General features: G+C 35.9%; 2 protein-coding genes across 2 annotated transcripts in view; one reads left to right on the top strand and one right to left on the bottom strand.

Annotated features, from left to right (window-relative positions):
* Nucleotides 1-1,037: 1,037 nt before the first annotated feature.
* Nucleotides 1,038-3,174, bottom strand: LOC127364499 (GTPase IMAP family member 7-like). Its single transcript, XM_051402099.1, has 2 exons — nt 3,093-3,174; nt 1,038-2,289 (listed from the first exon to the last, which is right to left on the bottom strand). The coding sequence occupies exons 1-2, from the start codon at nt 3,097-3,099 to the stop codon at nt 1,463-1,465; spliced, it is 834 nt and encodes a 277-aa protein (XP_051258059.1). The 5' UTR covers nt 3,100-3,174; the 3' UTR covers nt 1,038-1,462.
* Nucleotides 3,175-5,023: 1,849 nt separating this feature from the next.
* Nucleotides 5,024-18,724, top strand: part of LOC127364549 (uncharacterized) — a 14,689-nt gene continuing 988 nt past the window's right edge. Inside the window, exons 1-4 of the mRNA XM_051402176.1 lie at nt 5,024-5,150; nt 6,376-7,389; nt 16,603-16,686; nt 17,813-18,724. The exon at nt 17,813-18,724 is cut by the window's right edge and continues 988 nt beyond it. Of these exons, the coding sequence (XP_051258136.1) occupies nt 5,144-5,150; nt 6,376-7,389; nt 16,603-16,686; nt 17,813-18,724 (2,017 nt within the window). The 5' untranslated portion in view covers nt 5,024-5,143. The remainder of the gene's footprint in view (nt 5,151-6,375; nt 7,390-16,602; nt 16,687-17,812) is intronic.

Here is an 18,724-nt window from a genome sequence, read left to right as displayed (position 1 = left end):
AGGAGTATGTGCGGTATTATAAATCTGAAGACAATAAGTATGAATAAAGTATGCATATTTCTGCCTAAGTGCTTAAGAATAGTAAGGGCACAGTGTGTGTGTGTGTGTGTGTGTGTGTGTAAGATACAGAGAAGAAAGAAAGAGAAAACAAAAAGTGAAAGTTAACTATATTATATTTTTATTTCTTGATTGATATTTTCAAGCTGACAGCTGACAAACACAGCAACATTGAACATTTGAACAAGGGCTTCTTAAACGCATTAACCTTAGCCCGCACTCTGACCTCTTCCTCTGACACATATGTTTAAGTAGTAAAGAATGAGTCAATAGTTTATGCTGTTCACTGGGTGCTTCAGAGTTAATCAAAAACACCTTGTGAAAAAAATGGTCAGTATGATTCACAGATATTCACAAAGTAGGCAAATAAATTATTAAAATAAAATATATGTAATATAAATATATTAAAAAAACAATTTAATGATTGATTAATATAGGATCTTACAGTTTATTCTCTAGCAACGTATTATCTACTATATCCTCCATTAGGAATTATTAGGAAAATATAAGTATTAACGACCCATCATTTATCAGTTAGTAAATTAGTATTAAGTTGTTCCTTATTCGTTCCTTACTTGTTTCTTAATTACCCATAATCCTAAACTTATGATGGTAATGGCAACATGCAGCAGCAGTTGTGCACCGTGCTGGGGATTTTAACATGGTTGTCTGGTTATTTTCTAATCAATCCTAAAATTTTAGTTTACCCAATACTTTGGTTTATGACCAAATACCCACAAAACGAATTACATCCAACCAATGAAATCATCATCAACTGTACTTTGTGTTAATTATCAAAGGTCAACACACTGAAATATGATCATGGTTAAGATTACACCTACTAAAAATCTGCCTGTTTTTTTTTTTTCACAAATAACACTGTGAGAATGTTAGCATGCTAACATTAGCTGTGTCTACAGCCTCACAGAGGCAACATATTTGACCTCCTCTGTTATTAAATTATTTTAATAAACCCAATACATAGATTTCAATTTATTCATTGTTCATATTTGCCTTGGTGATACATTGTAATACACAAAAAAAACCAGCTATTCGATTTGATAGATGTACATACATTAAATTATATTTTCTGCTTAGTTTTTACATTAGGAAACAGTTTACACTTTTTAATTAAAACAATTTTTGAGAATGTTGTTAAAAATGCACTAATCAACAGACAACTCAGTGGTTAGCTTGTGAAACAGGAATAAGTGACTAAAGATTGAAGCACAACCTATTACATATGAATAAACATGATCAGTTCAATGGTTAAATGTTTAAATCAAGATTTCATGCAATATGACTTATTAATGACAAATTCTGTCCCCCTTCTCCAAGAGTCATTGTAGGTTTTAACTTTGGCTGTGAGAGTTAGTGACTCAGACAGACTGTTTCCTGTCTCTACTCAGTCAAGTTTATGATATCCTCTGCCACGTCTCACTACACTCAGGACACCAAAAAAACGTCTTAACAATTTGTCTTTTGCAATACCAGCCCATTTGATCAAGAGCTTCTTAAATGCAATGACCTTAGCCTGCACTCTGACCTCTATCGCTGAAGGGTTTCCTGATGACTGTCTAATGCGCTCCTCCTCTTCCTGTATTGCCTTCTCTGCTTCTTTTAACATCTCATTGGTGTAGCAGCTTCCATTGTTTTCCATCACCATCTTGTCTATGGACTTAAGTAGCTCCTCCACCTGGAACTGGTTGCTCCTGTATTCGTGCTTTTGGTTCCAGTATTTATTATCAATGACATGGCACCTGTCACCACACTTCTCCACCAGATCACTCACTTGCTTATTCGTGTGGACCAAATCCTGAATTGTCTGTCCTTCATTGAGCTGGTCACCATGAGTGAAAAGAACTGCTGCATATTTGAAGAATTCTTCAGAAAAGCATCGGCGCATTTTGATGATGACAGCCTGCTCGTGCTCTGTGAATTTCTCCACTTTAAGCACAATGAGAAAAGCATGAGGCCCAGGAGCGCACTCTATAATACACCTCACTATCTCAGGCTTCAGCTCCTCCTCAGATCTATCTGTGTCAAAGAAACCAGGAGTGTCGATTAAAGTGATGCTTCTCTCATTGACAGATCTGTTTTCTGATTGACATTTTTTTCTTTCAGAGTTGATACTCTGGCTGGGCTTGAACACATTCTCTCCAAATATGGTGTTAGCCAGGCTGCTTTTCCCAGCTCCAGTTTTTCCCAAGATGGCGATTCTTCTGTTTGACACTAAAAGAGAAAAATGTTCATCAATAATACTCTACTTTTGTCTCTTGGTTATTTTGAAAAACAAAAAGATTCACAGGAGCTCAGTTATAGTACAAATCCTCATTGGTCAGAAATCACAATGAAATTAGTTAGTACTCATAAAATATCTTTCAGAGAATGATGAATAGAAGAATAATCTATTGTGGAACACTGATGATCAGAGAGTCCTTGTGTATCTGACAACAATTCAGATTCAATAGGCCTACTTACATTTACCTAACTGATTATATGTATCTGAAACACTGAAATAAAAGCTGTAGACTAATACATTTGGCACACTTTTCACAAGGTCATACTGTGTTGTCACAGAGTAATGCTTCTTTCAACAATAAAAAAAATCTAATTTCAAACATTGGCTGGTGATGGAAAATGAGCCCAGCAGCAACCAAGTTTACGACCTGCCACCTTTGTGACATTCACTCTTTTCACTCTTGTATGGAGCAAAATATTCACAGTGTCGAGGTCTGCTGTCATTAAACAGATCAGCATGTTATCTTTAGCAGGCTGAGGTGGACAAACAGCATTCAGAAAAGAAACAGGATTTAGTTTGGCTTCATTTGAGCCAGTATCAAAACTTACCATCGGAACATCATTATTTACTTTGTGTAAAAAGAAGAACAAGAACAAAAGGAAGCCATCTAAGTGTAGAATCTAAGCACTGTAAAAGGTTATTTAAAACCAAACAGCTATTATATACACATTTCTGCATCTTGCAACTTAATGTGCAGTGTTCATTCCTGTGAGAAACAAAAGAAAGAAATTACCGTCCATGTGTTCAAAAGTAGGACTGTGGAGTGAATTAGTCCCAGTGTCAGTTACTGTAGTGTGATGTCAATATGTGCCCTGTCTTCTCTGTGTTTGATTGTTACTTTCACTTCCTGACTGCATAAAGTGTAAAAAAGGCAGACTGTATGTCCATTTTGAATGGCTCACAGGGTAGCCTCCATTGAAAAGAAATATCATCATATATTTTTGGTTTAATGATAATCTGATTATAAAACACAGAAAAACAATGTTTTGACTTTTAAAAAAAGGAAAAAAAGTTTTGAGAATAAAGTCAGAACTAACTAAATCCTAAACTAATCTGAAACATAACTTCCATTGAACAGAAATATTCAAAAACATTGTTCATCTGACCAACGAAAAATAGAATATTAGAAAATATAAAAATTGTAATGGAAAATTGAACTGATAACCGTTACAGGGATCCTAAACTAAAGGCTGATCACTCTGTTGAAAAGGAACTACAGACACACTCAGTCCACTCGCAGTTGTACAGTGTTGTTATGGAGTGATGCCTCTTTCAGCTCATAAACAATATTTGTTACTTTACATAAAATATGTAAATATGCCGAACCAAATAGCACTCTGATTAATGTGCAGTGAGCAGATAGAAATAACTGAAAGAAATTACCTTACAGTCCATGTGCCTGAAAGTGAAATAACTATAGTGATAATTAAAGTGACAAGACTGCCAGTATATGATAAAAGTGTTCAGAGATGAGTTTTGAGTTAAAAAAAATGATCTACTCATTAAAACTTTAAAGACCCTATCCAGGCATCTATTAAAACATACAAATAATCTGCTTGCAACAATGATGTGCTGTTTTAGCAAAAGAAAAAACTATAATTTTTCCACATCTTTTTCAGGATTTTAAGTTTAACTGCTGGACACAATATGTGATTCTTCCTCCACTGCTTGTGGCGTGTCATTGGTGTGGCAGCTTCCATTGTTTGCTTCAGTTATTAAGTCTATTGACATAAGTAGCTTCTCCACTGGAACTGGTTGTTCCTGTATTCATAGGAGTATTTATTGTCAACAATGTGACACCTGTCGCTACACTTCTCCGATCACATCAGATCACTCACAAACTTATTCAGACTGACAAAATCCAGCTGGTCTCAAAGATTGGTATCAGAGCCAATCAAGGCATTTTCTAATTGATTTATTCAGCTACACTGAGCTATAATAAGCCCAATCTGACCACTCTAAATGGGACCATAGTTTACTAAATGAACATCATAATGTATGGAAGAAGACCTGAAACTAGACTTATAAAAATAAGTCAGCACACTGGAAAACATGGTTAACATCAGAAAAGAAGCTTTTTAATGGGAAAAAATGTAATACTATTAATAAAACAACTAAATATTTATAACAAATAAATAGCTACAAAATGTATTTATGTCTTGTAATGTAACACACAGGCACTCTGGTTGCTGTTGGGGAAGCTTCTTGTGCAATACACACAAACTCTCAAAACAACCTATCCAAGAAAAAATTCAGTTTTTTCTATATTGAACCTGTGGACTAAGGTTACCTTTTATCCTTTAAGGAACCCCATATATGCAAATAAGAGAGAGGATTTTCTTAATAAATAGTGATATTTATAACTCAAAACTATATTATATTATTATTATATTAGATATAACCATATGTAAATTAAAATGAAACAGTAAAACAACCTATTATTGTTAACATGTGAATGTTATCAGTAAAATGTTATTGGGAGCTGTCTTTCTGTCTGCCTATGTTCACTGACAATATTTTTAGAGGCAGATAATATAGGCCTGTGACAATAAGAGCAAAATAATGCAACATATATTTGTCTGTCCTGTTATCAAACAAGTTGAACACAGCTTTGAATGGAGACAGTGAACACGTAGGCCTTTTTTTTCTTTTGTTCATTGTACATCAAGTGAGAAAGTGAAAGCAAATGTTCAAACTTCAGAAAACATTCACATACACACAGGCAGTCTTGTCACTCGGACTAATTTTCACTCTACAGTTATTGGCTACTTCACTTTTGATAATATGGAAGGTAAGTTTACTAATTTCAGTTATTTCTGGGATTTGTTTTTCTTTTTTATCTTTTTACATTATGTGAAAAGTGCACTTATATTTAAAAGTTAGTGATGTCCCGAGTCACAATATGATCCTTTCTTTGGCTGGCAAAGCACTAGTTGACTTTTATTGTGAGGTGAGCCAGTCACAGTCTACTGTCACAGACAACGCTCATTTGATGATTTTTTTTTCTTCAGTTAAAAAAATGTCAGGGGAGTAACTGAATAGCAAGAAGCAGCTACAGTTAATTCTGTGAAATCTCCTCTTGCATATAACAAAAATGGGTCTCAAGATTAATGTTGTTGTAATGATTGTACACCAAATGTATATCCTACCTTAAAATTAACTTAGAATTAGTAAAATTAAATTAAGTTTTGCACTACAGTTGGAGTGAAAATTAGTCATCCTCCTTAGATTAGACGTAGGTAAGAGATGATTTTTTTCCTAGCAACTTTCATGTTTTTCCCAAACTGTGTGCAAATTTTAAAGCATTCTATTTTCTCAAAGGGCTTGAAAATCGTAAATGGGAAAAAAAAACATCTCCACAGTGGAGCATACTCCCTGACCCCTTAGGTTTGGGATAAGCCCTGAATGTTTTTCAATGTCTGGCTCCACCCCTGAAAGCATCACTCTGTAACAACACTATCTAACCGTGCGTGGACTGTTTAGTTCTTCAACCTTCCTTAATATCATAATGAATAAATTAAATCTATAAATGTAATCATTTTGGACTTTCAGTGTTTGGATAAAGTAGCTTGTGAAAAATTAGTTTTATCACAGCCCTAGTAGGCCTGTTAGTTTGAACGCTGAATCAGATGCCCAATATTAAACAGGACCAAATAAGAGCAAAGGAAACTCACTAATAATATTTGTTTACGAAATGATCCTCAGTCTTCTTTAACACAATTAATTACACTTATATTGTTGAGTGATTGGTATTATAAAAGGAGGTGTTCTTCATCATTAATATGCTCACCATGGGCCTCTTTATGTACTGACTTCTTACTGTAAAATGGTTGTATAGCTATTATTATTTTTATTAGTAGTAGTAGTATTATATGTTTTTTAAGTAGTAACTCATTTCCTTTTTTACTGAGATTTTTGACCAACTACGATTTTTGTTGTTACTGAGCTCATGTGTATCTTGTTATATATAAAAAGACAAATGTACAATATTATTAATGAACATTATTCTCTTTCAGTGTCACAGACAGTTACAGAGAACAGAAGAATTGTCATGGTGGGAAAAACTGGAGTTGGGAAAAGTAGCCTGGCTAACATCATATTTGAAGAGAATGTGTTCGAGATCGACCTTAGTCTAAACTCTACAACAAAAGAATGTCAAGACGAAAATACATCAGTCAACGGAAGAATGATCACTTTGATTGACACTCCTGGTTTCTTTGACACAGAGAGATCTGAGGATGAGCGGAAGCGTGAGATAGTGAGGTGTATCACACAGTGCTCTCCTGGGCCTCATGCTTTTCTCATTGTGCTTAAAGTGGAGACATTCACAGAGCAGGAGCAGGCTGTCATCAACAAAATACACGAATATTTTTCTGAAGGAGTCTTCAAATATGCAACAGTTCTCTTCACTCATGGTGACCAGCTCACTGAAGGACAGACAATTCAAAATTTTGTCAGTCAGAATAAGTTCATGAAGGATTTGGTCAAGAAGTGTGGTGGCAGGTGCCATGTCATTGATAATAAATACTGGAAAGACAACCCAAATGATGAATACAGGAGCAACAAGTTCCAGGTGGAGGAGCTACTTAAGTCCATAGACAACACAGTGACGGAAAACAATGGATGCTGCTACACCAATGAGATCAGAGAGCAGGCTAAAGTCACAGTATCCACAAAGATTTGGATCAGACTGGCAGGTACTACAACAGGTGCATTGTTAGGAGCTTTGTTTGGTGTAGTAGCGGTTGAAGCAGTATGTGTTACAGTTGGAAGCAAATTTAAAGATCTAGTCGGATTACCAAAATCAGTGGCAGGAGGAGCAACTGAAGGAGAAATAGCAGCAGTGGTGGTAGTAGGAACAGCAGCAGCAGTGGGAGGTGTATTAGGGGGCATGAGAGGATTTGAAGCAGCTGAGGGAGCAGACACAGCATTGGAAGCTACAAAGAGGGCAGCAGTGGCTGTCAAGGATGACGCCATATCTGTCTATAATGCAGCATATGATGTTTTGAACAAAATGTTCACATCAAAGTAAAAACAGAGTTAAAACCTATAGAACAAATGTGACTGTTGAAGAAGGGCAAGATAATATATCATCAAAAGGTCACATCCCCTTATAAATTACATAGAAATCTTGTTCTAAATAATCTTTACCCATTGAGCTGATTGTTTTTTATGTAATTGGTTGTACTTCTTGTCTGAGCTTTAAAATTTAGCCACTTATTCCTGTTTCATGAGCAAACAACATTGTCTGTTTGATGTGTTGTTTAGTGCACTTACTCTAAATTGTAACCACCAACAACAAAGATAAAACATTTTACCATCATATCTTACAGATATTTAATTCAAACAAGGATACACTGTTGGCTGTATTTCTGTTAGTTCTTAATAGTTTCCTGTTGCAAAAGCTAACCAAATAATATATTTCAAAAACAGTTGTTATTGTTTGTGGATTGCAATGTATCAAAAGCAAATATGGAAAAATGTGAGAGAAAAAAGTTAATTAATAAGGCAATCAATTTATGAATGATAATTACAATGTGACTATAATAGAGGAGGTCAGATATGTTTATCACAGATAAATGTGAAGAGTGAAACAAGACTCTTCAGCCATGCTATCAGCTCTGTGAGGCTGTACTATAGGCACAGCTGATGTCAGCATGCTAACATCCTCACAATGTTAATGTTTAATGTCAATCATGTTCATCATCTTAGTTCATCACTATGGCAACTGATAATTAGCACACAACAGTTGAGGCTGATGTGATTGTGGGATGTTATTAATTTTTGCAGGTATCTGGTCATAAAGTATACACATTGAAAATGTTGAGCTGATGATGATGCTAGATGAAAATTATTATTAAATTATAATATAATACAATGCTTAAATGAATAATTGTAATGCAATGTCATGTATTTGTCACCATATGTCAAATTAAACAAGATTAAATATGTTAAAAATGAAAAGTATTTGTATTTATGTATCTATTTATTTACATTTGTACACACATTTATTTGCATATATATTTACTTATTCATTTATTCACATATTTTTTTATTTGTAATTTTTTTAATATACTTTCATTTTTCATCCTGTTGCATCAAAATAAATAAATGTGTCAGCTTCATCCATTAAAAGTTAGTGGGCGGGTAAAGCCTCTGATTGGTTGACCGAGCTATGAGTTTGGACTCTGATGCAGGGACGCCGGATTCACTCCTGAAGTTGGGGCCTGTGTGTGATATAGCATGTAGGAAAATACAGTAAACAGTTGGGAGGAAATAAAAGTATATAACAGCGTGTCTTAATAATTCATGTTAGTTTAAATAAGCTATATTCATTGAATTGAATTTTGGACAATAAAATACACGACTCTCCCCTTTTGGTGTCTAATTGTAAATGTCCTATAAATGGCCGTATATCTGCAGTGACAGTGTTTAACCTTTAATCTGAATTGACCTGTGCTAAATGTGCAACACAAGTATAACATCAATGATCTAAATGTGGGATTTTACACAATGGTGTGACAAAAACAAGGTCAGATTGTAATTCTGTTAAAATAAAATGAAGTCAACACACTGGAACACTGGTTAACAGCAGAAGAGAAGTTGTTTAAGTGGGAAGAAATGTATTTATGTATTGTAATGTTTATATCCGAGACACACAGGCACTCTGGTTGCTGATTGGGAAACTTTTTGTGTCGTATACAAAAATTTGTGTAAATTGTTGTTAATAAGGTGAGGCAAGGTATACTTAAGCTGTCCTTTTGTCTTGATAAAGTATGAGTATTAAAATGTTTTGAAAGATGTTATTTAAGCAGATAAAGGAAAGGCACTGTTTTCTATATTGACACTCTAGACTAAGGATACCTCTTATTCTTTAAGGATCACATCCAAGCAGATCAGAAAGAGGACATTCTTAATGAATAGTGCATTTCTGTGTCTGTCTGTCTGTCTGCTGCCAATAACAATGTTTTTGTAGAGATGCATGAGGGGCAGACAGGCCTCCAACAATAAAAGCGACAAAAATCAAAAAACTAAATAAATCAGTGTAAGTAAGCAAGTAAGTAAAGCTTTATTTCTATAGTGGTTTTAAAAACACAGTTAGATAGTGCTTCACAAACTAACAAATAAATATAAACATATGTACAGAGGGAATTACAGTATAGTAATTCTATAGTAATCTAGACGGGAGAAAATGAAGGAATGAGTAACAGTTTGCACTTGGCCTGTATCCAGACAAGTTGAACACAGATTTGGGTGGACAGGGCAGACATATAGGCCTAAGGTGTGCTTCTTTGACCCTTGTCCTTTTTTGCATCAAGTCAGGAAATGAAAGTATGTCCAAGGAAAACATATTCACATACGCAGGCAGTCTTCACTCAGACTCATCTTCACTGCACAGCTATAGACTTAACTTTTGATAACATGGGCCGAAAGGTAAGTTAACTGATTTCAGTTACTTTTTTCTTGGTTTAGTTTGATTTTTTTTATCATTATGTGATATCAACAACAAATCTGATATTTTTTCTCTCAACTTGTAACATTAGCTTTCCCATTTTTTCATTGGCGCTGATTGTCACTTTTACCTGATATTGTTATAGTTTTGTTATTGGCAGGTCATAAACTTGGTTGTTTCTGAGTTTGCTCTCTGCTGACAGGCTTGCTGTAGGATACTAGATTAATGTGGTGAAAGACACAACGCTGTAACACTGGACTGATGGACTGACAGAGACATCTTCTCTCCTGCTGAGTCTTGTCAAATTAGTTTTAACGATCGTGTTCTTCCAGTTAAACTTCCCTTAATATCATAATCAGTCAGTTGAGCTTGTTTGTGTTTCGGACTACCAGTATTTGGATAAAGAAGCTTGTGAAAAATAAGGTAGTTGTTCAGTCACTTTAATATTTTCATCATTGGCCTTTTTATATATATTGAAACCATTCTTTATTCTCTTGCTGTAATATGCTAATGCAGCTATTTATAACTGATTTCCCTTTTCATTGGGACGTTTGACTACTGATGACTTTTATTGTAATAGAGCTTATGAAGTGAATTTTATATATTAAAACAAGCAAAAGACAAATGTACATTATTGATGAACATTATTCTCTTTCAGGGTCACAGACAGTTACAGAAACAAACAGAAAAATTGTCATGGTGGAAAAAACTGGAGCTGGAAAGATGTGTTTGAGATCGACTATAGTCTAAACTCTACAACAAAAAAATGTCAATCAGAAACCAGATCTGTCAATGGAAGAAGCATCACTTTAATCGACACTCCTGGTTTCTTTGACATGGACAGATCTGAGGATATTGAGCGTGAGATAGTGAGGTGTATCACAGAGAGCATGAGCAGGCTGTCATCAAAAAAAGTGTTAGGAGCTTTGTTTGGTGTAATAGTGGTCGGAGCAGTACAGTTGCAGTAAAATGTAAAGACTTAGTCGGATTAGCAGCAGCGGTGGTAGTAGGAACAGTTGCAGCAGTGTGAGCTGTATTAGGGGGCATGAGAGGATCTGAAGCAGCTGAGGGAGCAGACACAGCATTGGAAGCTATAAAGAGGGCAGCAGTGGCTGTCAAGGATGACGCCATATCTGTCTATGATGCAGCAAATTATGTTTTGAACAAAATGTTCACATCAAAAAAGTTGAATAAGGGGTAGATAATATATCATCAAAAGGTCGTATCCCCTTATAGACTACATATAAATCCTCTGATAAAGCCTCTGATTGGTTGATCGAGCTATGAGTTTGTGATGCAGGGACGCTGGATTCACTTCGGGCCTGTGTGTGATATAGCATGTAGCAAAATACAGTAAACAGTTAGGAGGAGATAAAAGTATAAAACAGTGTGTCTTAATAATTCATGTTAGTTTAAATAAGCTATATTCAGTGATATACAGTAGCACCCAGTTATATTAAGAACCAACTCTCAGGCATGCACGGTATGTATACTAGCAAACTGTCAACAGGCCATCATCAAAACTGATCACTGTGTCGGTGTTCACTGCCCTTAACTTCCTGCTTTACCTCGCTGACCTGGCCTATACTGCCAGATTAGTGTTTGTCACTGCCTGAGAAGAAAAGGGAGGAAGACACATTGAGCGATGAAGAACAGGAATAAAACAGATAAAAGCTTAGCTGGGTTCACAGAAAAGTGCTGCTGATGTTGAATTTTGGACAAAATAAATCTTCTCTTTAGACGTCTAATTGTAAAAAGCTGAATTGAGATGTCCTGTTCATGCAAACACAACAAAAACTCACTTACAGTATGTATACATGCTTATATAGGCCCAGATATCTGCAATAAAAATGTTTAACCTCTAATCTGAATTGACCTGTGCTAAATGTGCAACACAAATATGACAAATGATCTAAATGTGGGATTTTACACAATGGTGTGACAAAAACAAAGTCAGCTTGTAATTCTGGCAAAATAAAATGAAGTCAACACACTGGAACACTGGTTAACAGCAGAAGAAGTCAATGGAAGAAGCATCACTTTAATCGACACTCCTGGTTTCTTTGACATGGACAGATCTGAGGATATTGAGCGTGAGATAGTGAGGTGTATCACAGAGTGTTCTCCTGGGCTTCATGCTTTTCTCATTGTGCTTAAAGTGGAGAAATTCACAGAGCACGAGCAGGAGGTCATCAACAACAGAAAGAAGTCTTCAAATATTCAAAAAGAAATTCAGCACGTTTGCACTTTGTGCAGTCAGGAAGTAAAATGGCACTCAAACTCAAACTCACATACACTCTGGCAGTCTACTCACTCTCACCTTCAGCTATTTCTGTCAGGTTGAACAATGCGCATTAAGGTGCAAGATGAGGTGCTACACTTAAACGGCTGCCACAGAATGTGCTCTTTATTTATATAACATGGATGCTCTCATACATAAAAACTGATCCTAAGTTACATTCCGGGCATATTTTAATGGATCTGTATCAGCTAAAATGAAGCCAATCATAATCCTATGTTTGGACTTTACCTCAGCCTGCTAATGCTAATGTGCAGCTCGCTTTAATGACAGACTCTACAGCTCATACAGTATATGTCATACCGGCTGTTATTGGGCTTGTGTGCTCCATTATCATTATTTGATTACACTTGTTCACAGTATACTAATCTAACATAACATCTAACATTTTGGCAAAATCATCCTTCACATTGGAAACATGTTGTAGGATAGGCTATTGTAATCAAATCACTGGTTTATGTAAAAGGTACGAGCCTAGCTTGCAGCATTCTGTGTGTCATATGTTTGGTATTTGTGACGCATCTACAATTGTGTTTATCTCTCTCACACACACACACACACACACACACACACACACACACACACACCACTTGCCTCCTCTCTTTCACTTTCCCTTTAAAAAAAATATGTTCTTGTCATCATACGTAGTTTCAACTGCTTTAGATACCAAATGGGGGAAATAAATTACCCCAAAAACAAAACATGCATGACTTTGGGCTATGTCTGAAACATTCATGCTAAATGTAATATTGATTAAGAGACAGGGTGACTAAAAACGAAACTGCAACTAAGACCACCAGAAAAACACCAAGCTGTGACGTACTACTGCACTATATTTCAACAACCTCTAGATGCCAGCACAGAGCATATTCTCTTTCCTTCACCAACTGATGAAAGGAGAGTTTTTGCATCAAGTCAGGAAATAAAAGTATTTCCAATTTACAGTAAACATATTCACATACACACAGGCAGTCTTCACTCAGACTCATCTTCACTGTACAGCTATAGACTTCAGCTTACACCATATTTGGAGAGAATGTGTTCGACCATACTTACAATTCTGGAACGAGTGAATGTCAAGCACAAACCAGATCTGTCAATGGAAGAAAGATCACTTTTATCGACTCTCCTGGTTCCTTTGATGGATAGATCTGAGGATATGTCATCAAAAAAAAGTGTTAGGGGCTTTGTTTGGTGTAGTAGTGGTTGGAGCATTATGTGCTACAGTTGCAGTAAAATGTAAAGATCTAGTCGGATTAGCAATATCAGTGGCAGGAGTAAAAGCAGCAGCGGTGGTAGTAGGAACAGTTGCAGCAGTTGGAGGTGTATTAGGGGGCATGAGAGGATCTGAAGCAGCTGAGGGAGCAGACACACCAATGGAAGCTACAAAGAGGGCAGCAATGGCTGTCAAGGATGACGCCAAATCTGTCTATGATGCAGCAAATTATACTTTTGATAAAATGTCCACATCAAAGTAAAAACAGAGTTAAAACCTATAGGAACAAATGTGACTGTTGAAGAAGGGGTAGATAATATATCATCAAAAGATCATATCCCCTTATAAATTACATAGAATTCTTGTTCTAAATAATATTTACCCATTGAGCTGATTGTTTTTTATGTAATTAGTTGTACTTCCTTCTTGTCTGAGCTTTAAGATTTAGCCACTTATTCCTGTTTTACGATCAAACCACACTGTCTGTTTGATGTGTTGTTTAGTGCACTTACTCTAAATTGTAACCAACCATAACAAAGATAAAACATTTTAACATCATATCTTAAAGATGTGTAAATAAAATAATGATACTGTTTGCTGTATTTCTGTTTGTTCTTAATAGTTTCCTGTTGCAAAAGCTAACCAGATAATATATTTTAATGTATGTACAACATAATTTTGTTAGACAAGTCTTCTGATGCTCCTGCAAAAAGTTGTGATTATTTGTGGACTGCAATGTATCAAAAGCAAATATGGAAAATGTGAGGGAAAAAAGTTAATTAATAAGGTTATCAATGTATGAATGGTGCACTAGGATAATTAAAATGTGACTATAATAGAGGAGGTCAGATATATTTATCACAGATAAATGTAAAGAGTGAAACAAGACTCTTCAGCCATGCTAGCAGCTCTGTGAGGCTGTACTATAGGCACAGCTGATGTCAGCATGCGAACATCCTCACAATGTTAATGTTTAATGTTAATCATGTTCATCATCTTAGTTCATCACTATGGCAACTGATAACTAGCACAAAACAGTTGAGGCTCATGTGATTGGTGGGATGGTTTGCAGGTATCCGATCATAAAGTATACACATTGAAAATTATTATTGAATTATCATATAATACAATGCTTAAATGAATAACTAATGCAATGCAATTTATTTGTCACCATAGGTCAAATTAATCAAGATTAAATATGTTAAAAATGAAATGTATTTGTATTCACTTATTCATTTATTCGCATATTTCTTTATTTGCAATTTTGTTGTATATATATACTTTTATTTATCACCTTGTTGCATCAAAATTAATAAATGTGTCAGCTTCATCCATTAAAAGTTAGTGGGCGGGTAAAGCCTCTGATTGCTTGATCGAGCCATGAGTTTGGACTGTGATGCAGGGACGCCGGATTCACTCCTGAAGTTGGGGCCTGTACGTGATATACAGTGTTGGGCATCTCACTTTAAAAAAGTAATTAGTTATAGTTACAAATTACTTCTCCCAAAAAGTAATTGAGTTAGTAACTCTGTTACCACATTATAAAAGTAATTAGTAACTGTGACGTTATTTTGTATGTTCTATAAAGCTATTACATTCTATAACATCTTCTATAATGTCAAAGATGCTTATAATAACGGAATGAAGAATAAAAACACAATATACAGTATTTTAGAACATTTGGTATTTATTTGAACTGCATAGCAATAAAAATATCTACAAAAATAAATATTGAAAATAAAATTCACACGTTACATAAACATTCTTGCCTTTAACTTCAGTAAGCGAGAAGTAGTGTCGGTACTTCCAGTTTGAAAACCCTACCTTTGAATTTCCCTGGCTCGTCGCCATTGTCTCTGTCTTGTGTTTATAGTAGTAGTATGAGCGTGCAGTGAGACAGCGTGAGCAGGGCATCCGCCCACCCAGCCAATCATCATCACATTTGCAACAGTGTCATCATCACCACCCTGCTCTCTCCCAGCAGCTGATGTGTGTCTGTCAGAAAGCCTGACACCGCTGCGCTTCATTCAACCAAATTGTAGTAAAAGTATATAACAGTGTGTCTTTATAATTCATGTTAGTTTAAATAAGCTATATTCAGTGATATACAGTAGCACCCAGGTTTGTTTATATTAAGAACCAACTCTCAGGCATGCACGGTATGTATACTAGCAAACTGTCAACAGGCCATCATCAAAACTGATCACTGTGGCGGTGTTCACTGCCCTTAACTTCCGGCTTTACCTCGCTGACCTGGCCTATACTGCCAGATTAGTGTTTGTCACTGCCTGAGAAGAAAAGGGTCGAAGACACATTGAGCGATGAAGAACAGGAATAAAACAGATAAAAGCTTAGCTGGGTTCACAGAAAAGTGCTGCTGATGTTGAATTTTGGACAAAATAAATCTTCTCTTTAGACGTCTAATTGTAAAAAGCTGAATTGAGATGTCCTGTTCATGCAAACACAACAAAAACTCACTCACAGTATGTCTACATGTTTATGTATGCCCAGATATCTGCAGTGACAGTGTTTAACCTCTAATGTGAATTGACCTGTGCTAAATGTACAACACAAGTATAACACCAATGATCTAAATGTGGGATTTTACACAATGGTGTGACAAAAACAAAGTCAGATTGTAATTCTGTCAAAATAAAATGAAGTCAACACACTGGAACACTGGTTAACAGCAGAAGAGAAGTTGTTTAAGTGGAAAGAAATGTATTTATGTATTGTAATGTATTATATCTGAGACACACAGGCACTCTGGTTGCTGATAAGGAAGCTTCTTGTGTTATACATGGAAACTCTCAAACAGCCTAACAAAGATTTGTCCAGTTACTTATTTTATTTTGTAAGGTTTTGGAGAAAAATACCTGTCCTTTTGTCTTGATAAAGTATCAGTATTGAAACATTTGAAAGAAGTCATTTGAGCAAATAAATAAAATGAATGGGTGGCAGAAAGGCACTGTTTTCTATACTGACACTGTGGACTAAGGTTACCTCTTTAAGGAGCACTGTACATGCAGATCAGAAATATGACTTTCTTAACGAAAAATGCATTTTTACTCAGAAATACAAAATTTGTCTTGTGTGTCTGTTTTTTTTAGGGGCAGATAGGCCTGTAATAATACAAGTGACAAATGGAAAATCTAAATAAACTGTAGCCTGTACCCTCTTGAACAAAGATTTGGGTGAAGACAGCCATGTGGGCCTAAGGTATGCTATATTGTCTCATGTGCATCGAGTCAGGAAATGAAATTTACAGTAAACATTTTCACATACACAGGAAGTCTTCACTCGGACTCATCTTCACTGCACAGCTATAGACTTCACTTTTGATAACATGGGCAGTAAGGGTAAGTTAACTACTTTCAGTTATTTTTGTCTTTGTTTTGTTTTGTTTTGTTTTTTAAGATAATGTGAAAAATTATGCTCTCATATTTAAAAGCTAGTGGTGATATAACAAGTGCCTGATAAGGCCTGGCTGAAGTCGATCAAAATCCAACCCTTTCTTCACTGAACTTTTCAGTCTGCTGGTGTTGCAGTGCTGTTTTCTTTCATGACTCTGCTTGAAGTTTTCTAGAGTGAAAAGTATCTCATTATCCTACATAAAAATCTGACAAATTTTTTTAACTTAATTTCTAACATTAACTTTCCCAATTTTTGTGTCACTTTAGTCGCTTTCACCTGTTAAAATATTGTTATGGTTTTGTTATTGGCAGGTCATAAACTTGGTTGTTTCCGGGTTTGCTCTCTGCTGGCAGGCCTGCTGTAGGATACTAGATTAATGTTGTGAAAGAGACAATGCTGTAACACTGTAGCTCAGAGTGGACTGACAGAGTGAGACATCTTCTCTCCTGCTGAGTCTTGTCACATCAGTTTTAGGGATCGTGTTCTTCCAGTAAAACTTCCCTTAATATCATAATCAGTTCAACTCTTTCGGACTACCAGTATTTGGATAAAGTAGCTTGTGAAAAATAAGGTAGCTGTTCAGTCTGTGGATCTGTCAGTCAGATAGCCTAGACATTAATTCAAAACATAGGTAAATATAGCACAAGTAGGCCTATTGGATTGAACACTGTATCAGTTATCCAATAATAAACAGGGCCAAATAAAAAAAAAACCCTGATAATCAATATTAATCTGTTTACAAAATGATTCTTGGTGTTGTTTACCACAATAGATTAATTTACAGTATATTGTTGAACAGTGATTGGTACTGTTAGAAGAGATTAGACACATATAAGATGTTCATGATCTTTAATATTCTCATCATTGGCCTTTTATATATATATTGACACCATTCTTCATTCTCTTGCTGTAATCTGCTAATGGGGCTATTTATAACTGATTTCCCTTTCCATTGGGATTTTTGATCACTGAAGACTTTTATTGTAATAGAGCTTACTAAGTGTATCTTATATATGAAAACAAGCAAAAGACAAATGTACAATTTTACTGATGAACATTACTCTCTTTCAGGGTCAAAGACAGTTACAGAGACAGACAGAAGAATTGTCATCTTGGGAAAAACTGGAGCTGGGAAAAGCAGCCTGGCAAACACCATATTTGGAAAGGATGTGTTCAAAATCGACCATGGTCTCAACTCTACAACAAAAAAATGTCAAGCAAAAACCAGGTCTGTCAATGGAAGAGAGATCACTTTGATCGACACTCCTGGTTTCTTTGACACAAGGGGGAGACCGGAAGATTTGGAGCCTGAGATAGTGAGGTGTATCACAGAGTGCGCTCCTGGGCTTCATGCTTTTCTCATTGTGCTTAAATATGAGAAATTCACAGAGCAGGAGCAGGATGTCATCCAAGAAATACTCAAAAACTTTACTGAAGAAGTCTTCAAATATGCAACAGTTGTCTTTACACATGGTGACCAACTCCCTAAAGGACGGAAAATAAAGGATGTTCTCCGCCAGAATAAGCTTGTGAGAGGTCTGGTGGAGAAGTGTGGTGGGAGGTGCCATGTCTTTGATAATACAAACTGGAAGAAAAACCCAGAGGATAAATACAGGAACAACGAGTTCCAGGTGAAGGAGCTACTTAAGTCCATAGACAAGATGGTGAAAGAAAACAATGGAAGCTGCTACACCAATGAGATGCTACAAGTAGTGGAGGAGGAAATACAACAAGAGGAGGAGGAAATACAACAAGAGGGGGAGCACACTAGACTGTTACCACCAGGAAACATGTCAAAGAAAGAGATCAGAGAGCAGGCTAAGGCCAGAGTATTTAAGAAGCTTTTGATCAGACTGGCAGGTACTGCAGCAGGTGTAGTGTTAGGAGCTTTGTTCGGTGTAGTTGTGTCGGTTGGTGTAGTTCTTACAGTTTTACGGGAATCTTCAAAGCCAGTACAATTAAGAGGAGCTATAGCCAAAACAG

This window comes from Dicentrarchus labrax, unplaced genomic scaffold (genome assembly GCF_905237075.1).
Source record: "Dicentrarchus labrax unplaced genomic scaffold, dlabrax2021, whole genome shotgun sequence".
NCBI classification, from domain to species: Eukaryota; Metazoa; Chordata; class Actinopteri; family Moronidae; genus Dicentrarchus; species Dicentrarchus labrax.
Note: the sequence above shows the minus strand (reverse complement) of the source record. Positions and strands in the feature narration are given on the sequence as shown.